The 4,768-nt window shown below is 52.1% G+C and overlaps 1 protein-coding gene across 1 annotated transcript in view; it reads left to right on the top strand.

Annotated features, from left to right (window-relative positions):
• The first annotated feature begins 286 nt into the window (after window positions 1-286).
• The window catches only part of LOC139028584 (uncharacterized), a 9,097-nt gene continuing 4,615 nt past the window's right edge, over window positions 287-4,768 (top strand). Inside the window, exons 1-2 of the mRNA XM_070446392.1 lie at window positions 287-497; window positions 1,541-1,659. Of these exons, the coding sequence (XP_070302493.1) occupies window positions 287-497; window positions 1,541-1,659 (330 nt within the window). The remainder of the gene's footprint in view (window positions 498-1,540; window positions 1,660-4,768) is intronic.

Here is a 4,768-nt window from a genome sequence, read left to right as displayed (position 1 = left end):
GAGCCATATTTAGGTAGCCTGTTTTGTCATTGTGGGTTGTGGGTGATTGTTCCTGTTCCGTTGTTTCTGTGCTTAACCAACAGGACTGTTTCGTTTTCGTTCGTTTCTCTTTGTTGTTTTTTCAGTGTTCAGTTTGCTTATTAAAATATGGAAACGTACCACGCTGCGCAAGGTCCTCCGATCCTTCCTACTACTCCTCCTCAGAAGAGGAGGAAGACGAGCGTTACAGAATCACCCACCAAAACCGGATCAAGCAGCGTGGGAACAGGCAGCAGCAGCAGCGGCCATGTCAGGACTCCTGGACATGGGAGGAGATTTTAAACGGAGAAGGACCCTGGGCTCAGGCTGGAGAATATTGCTGCCCCGGGAAGAGCTGGAGGCAGCTAAAGCTGAGAGGCGGTGGTATGAGGAAGCAGCACGAAGGCGCGGCTGGAAGCCAGAGAGGCAGCCCCAAAAATGTATTGGGGGGGGAACACGAGGGAGTGTGGTTAAGTCAGGTAGGAGACCTGAGCCAACTCCCGTGCTACCGTGGAGAGAGAGGGTTCGGGCAGCACCCGTGTTATGTGGAGATGCACATGGTGTCTCCAGTACGTGTGCATAGCCCGGTGCGGTACATAGCAGCGCCTCGTATCGGCCGGGCTAGAGTGGGCATCGAGCCAGGTGCCATGAAGCCGGCTCACGCATCTGGTCTCCAGTGCGTCTCCTCGGGCCGGGGTACATGGCACCAGCCCTTACGCATGGTGTCCCCGGTTCGCCAGCACAGCCCAGTGCGGCCTTATCCACTGGCATGTCTACGGGGAGCATTCAGCCAGGTAGGGTTGGGCAGGCTCGGTGCTCGGAGACCTGCAGTGCGCCTCCACGGTCCGGTCTATCCGGTGCTGCCTCCACGTATCAGCCCTCCTGTGGTAGCCCCACGCACCAGCCCTCCTGTGGCAGCCCCACGTACCAGACCTCCGGTGGCAGCCCAACGCACCAGGCTGTCTCTCTGTTTCCTTCCTCCAGGTGCTCCCGTCTGTCCGCGCCTCCGAGTCTCCCTCCTGTCCAGCGCCGCCTGAGCCCGCCCGTCTGTCCTGAGCCGCCCGGTCTGTCCTGAGCCGCCTGAGCGCCCTCTGTCCTGAGCCGCCTGAGCCGCCCGTCTGTCCTTGAGCCGCCTGAGCGCCCGTCTGTCCTGAGCCGCCTGAAGCCGCCCGTCTGTCCTGAGCCGCCTGAAGCCGCCCGTTCTGGCCTGAGCCGCCCGTCTGTCCTGAGCCGCCCGTCTGTCCTGAGCCGCCTGAGCGCCCGTCTGGTCCGAGCCGCCCGCTGTCCTTGAGCCGCCTGACGCCCGTCTGTCCTGAGCCGCCGTCCGTCTGAGGCGTCCGTCCTGAGCGCCCGTCCGTCCTGAGCCGCCCGTCCGTCCTAGCCGCCGTCCGTCCTGAGCCGCCTGAGCCGCCCGTCCGTCCTGAGCCGCCTGAGCCGCCCGTCCGTCCTGAGCGCCCGCCTGAGCCGCCGAGCCCGTCCGTCCTGAGCCGCCTGAGCCGCCCGTCCGTCCTGACCGCCTGAGCCGCCCGCCGTCCTGAGCCGCCTGAGGCCGCCGCTGAGCCGCCCGTCCGTCCTGAGCCGCCCCTGAGCCGCCCGTCTCCTGAGCCGCCTGAGGCGTCCGCACTGCCGCCTGAGCCGCCCGTCAGTCCAGAGCCGCCTGAGCCGCCCTTCAGTCCAGAGGCGCCTGAGCCGCCCTTCAGTCCGGAGCCGCCCCTCAGTCCGGAGACGCCCTCAGTCCAGAGGCGCTCCTCAGTCCAGTGGGGCCGTTTATTAGGGTCCCCAGTCCAAGGTCGGCGGCGAGGGTCGCCGCTCCAAAGAGGCCACTGAAGCGGGCTAAGACTATGTGGAGTGGGGGTCCACGTCCGCGCCAGAGCGCCACCCCGCCACGCGGACAGATGCCCACCCAGACGCTCCCCTATAGGTTTAGGTTTTGCGGCCGGAGTCTGCACCTTTGGGGGGGGGTACTGTCACGCCCTGACCATAGTTTGCTTTGTATGTTTGTATGTTCCTGTGTCTGTGTCTAACCATACAGGACTGTTTCGTTTTCGTTCGTTTCTCTTTGTTGTTTTGTTCAGTGTTCAGTTTGCTTTATTAAAATAAATGTACTCCTCCTCAGAAGAGGAGGAAGACGAGTGTTACACACACAGATATTATATATGGAATAATCGGGATATATTGTATAAAAATACTTCTTTGTTTTTAGAATATTGGTTCCGAAATAATATCCTATTGGTGAGCCAACTGGTAAATGCAGAGGGTCAGTTATAAGGAATTCTTATCTCTTTACAAGGTCCCTGTAACACCTAAAGATTTGCAATTGTTTTAGACGCCATTCCCTCAGGTGTTGCTCTGTTATTCAGGAATGTGTCAAGACCTGACCCTCAGAGCCTACCTTCTATTGACCCTGTAGACTCATCAGTAGGAAAATTGTTTCTCTTTTGGCCCATTCAACAACAGAGCGATACGAACCTTGTTTCAGCAGGATGTTGTATCTATACCTTATGTCATGCCTTATTGGAATGACTTATTGATAATATCTGTTGGAAAAAAGTTTGGATGTTGCCAACACAATACCTACTTGTTAACAAAATTAAAGAGATTTCCTTTAAAATTATTCATAAATATTATCCTGCCAACCACTATATGAAGAAGTTTAAGGAAAACATCAACTCAAATTGCTCCTTTTGTAATGACCACCCAGAAACAGTGTTGCATCTTTTTGGCATTGTTACATGTAAGAAAACTGTGCAAGACATCAGTAGATTATAATGAACACATTTATGAAGATTTTACACTATTGTGGAGGATGTACTGCTTGGATTCTTACATACGATAAAAATAAGCTGAAACATTTTTATGAATTAATTTCATTATTTTTGGCCAAATTTCATATACACAAATGTAAATTTACTAACAACAAAAAACACATTTTCTTACCCTACAAAAAGAAATTGAACTGTATTTAAGACTATTAAATACTCTACTAACAAAAAATCTGTTAGAATTGTAAGTGTATGTACAGTATGTCCCTTAAGGTCCTTATGTAATTGTAATGTGATATTGTACCCCCTAGCTCGATTGTCCATTATATATAATCTATATATACTTGTGTTCCCTTATGTACTTTCTGTATTGATTTGTTGTTAATAAAAAAATAAAAAATAAAATATATAAAATATATATTATACACTGCTCAAAAAAATAAAGGGAACACTTAACACACAATGTACTCCAAGTCAATCACACTTCTATGAAATCAAACTGTCCACTTAGGAAGCAACACTGATTGACAATAAATTTCACATGCTGTTGTGCAAATGGAATAGACAAAAGGTGGAAATTATAGGCAATTAGCAAGACACCCCAAAAAGGAGTGATCTGCAGGGGTGACCACAGACAACTTCTCAGTTCCTATGCTTCCTGGCTGATGTTTTGTGTCACTTTTGAATGCTGGCGGTGCTCTCACTCTAGTGGTAGCATGAGACGGAGTCTACAACCCACACAGTGGCTCAGGTAGTGCAGTTCATCCAGGATGGCACATCAATGCGAGCTGTGGCAAAAAGTTTGCTGTGTCTGTCAGCGTAGTGTCCAGAGCATGGAGGCGCTACCAGGAGACAGGCCAGTACATCAGGAGACGTGGAGGAGGCCGTAGGAGGGCAACAACCAGCAGCAGGACGCTACCTCCGCCTTTGTGCAAGGGAGTGCACTGCCAGAGCCCTGCAAAATGACCTCCAGCAGGCCACAAATGTGCATGTGTCAGCATATGGTCTCACAAGGGGTCTGAGGATCCTCATCTCGGTACCTAATGGCAGTCAGGCTACCTCTGGCGATCACACGGAGGGCTGTGCGGCCCCACAAAGAAATGCCACCCCACACCATGACTGACCCACTACCAAACCGGTCATGCTGGAGGATGTTGCAGGCAGCAGAACATTCTCCACGGCGTCTCCAGACCTCCTGTCACGTCTGTCACATGTGCTCATGTGCTCAGTGTGAACCTGCTTTCATCTGTGAAGAGCACAGGGTGCCAGTGGCGAATTTGCCAATCTTGGTGTTCTCTGGCAAATGCCAAACGTCCTGCACGGTGCTGGGCTGTAAGCACAACCCCACCTGTGGACGGTCGGGCCCTCATACCACCCTCATGGAGTCTGTTTCTGACCGTTGAGCAGACACATGCACATTGTGGCCTGCTGGAGGTCATGTTGCAGGGGGCTCTGGCAGTGCACCTCCTTGCACAAAGGCGGAGGTAGCGGTCCTGCTGCTGGGGGTTGCCCTCCTACGGCCTCCTCCACGTCTCCTGATGTACTGGCCTGTCTCCTGGTAGCGCCTCCATGCTCTGGACACTACGCTGACAGACACAGCAAACCTTTTTGCCACAGCTCGCATTGATGTGCCATCCTGGATGAACTGCACTACCTGAGCCACTTGTGTGGGTTTGTAGACTCCGTCTCATGCTACCACTAGAGTGAGAGCACCGCCAGCATTCAAAATGACCAAAACATCAGCCAGGAAGCATAGGAATTGAGAAGTTGTCTGTGGTCACCACCTGCAGAATCACTCCTTTTTTGGGGTGTCTTGCTAATTGCCTATAATTTCCACCTTTTGTCTATTCCATTTGCACAACAGCATGTGAAATTTATTGTCAATCAGTGTTGCTTCCTAAGTGGACAGTTTGATTTCACAGAAGTGTGATTGACTTGGAGTTACATTGTGTTGTTTAAGTGTTCCTTTATTTTTTGAGCAGTTGTAC

Source organism: Salvelinus sp. IW2-2015, linkage group LG2, assembly GCF_002910315.2.
Source record: "Salvelinus sp. IW2-2015 linkage group LG2, ASM291031v2, whole genome shotgun sequence".
NCBI classification, from domain to species: Eukaryota; Metazoa; Chordata; class Actinopteri; order Salmoniformes; family Salmonidae; genus Salvelinus; species Salvelinus sp. IW2-2015.
The sequence above is the reverse complement of the archived record's forward strand: the minus strand, read 5'-3'. Positions and strand labels throughout refer to the sequence as shown.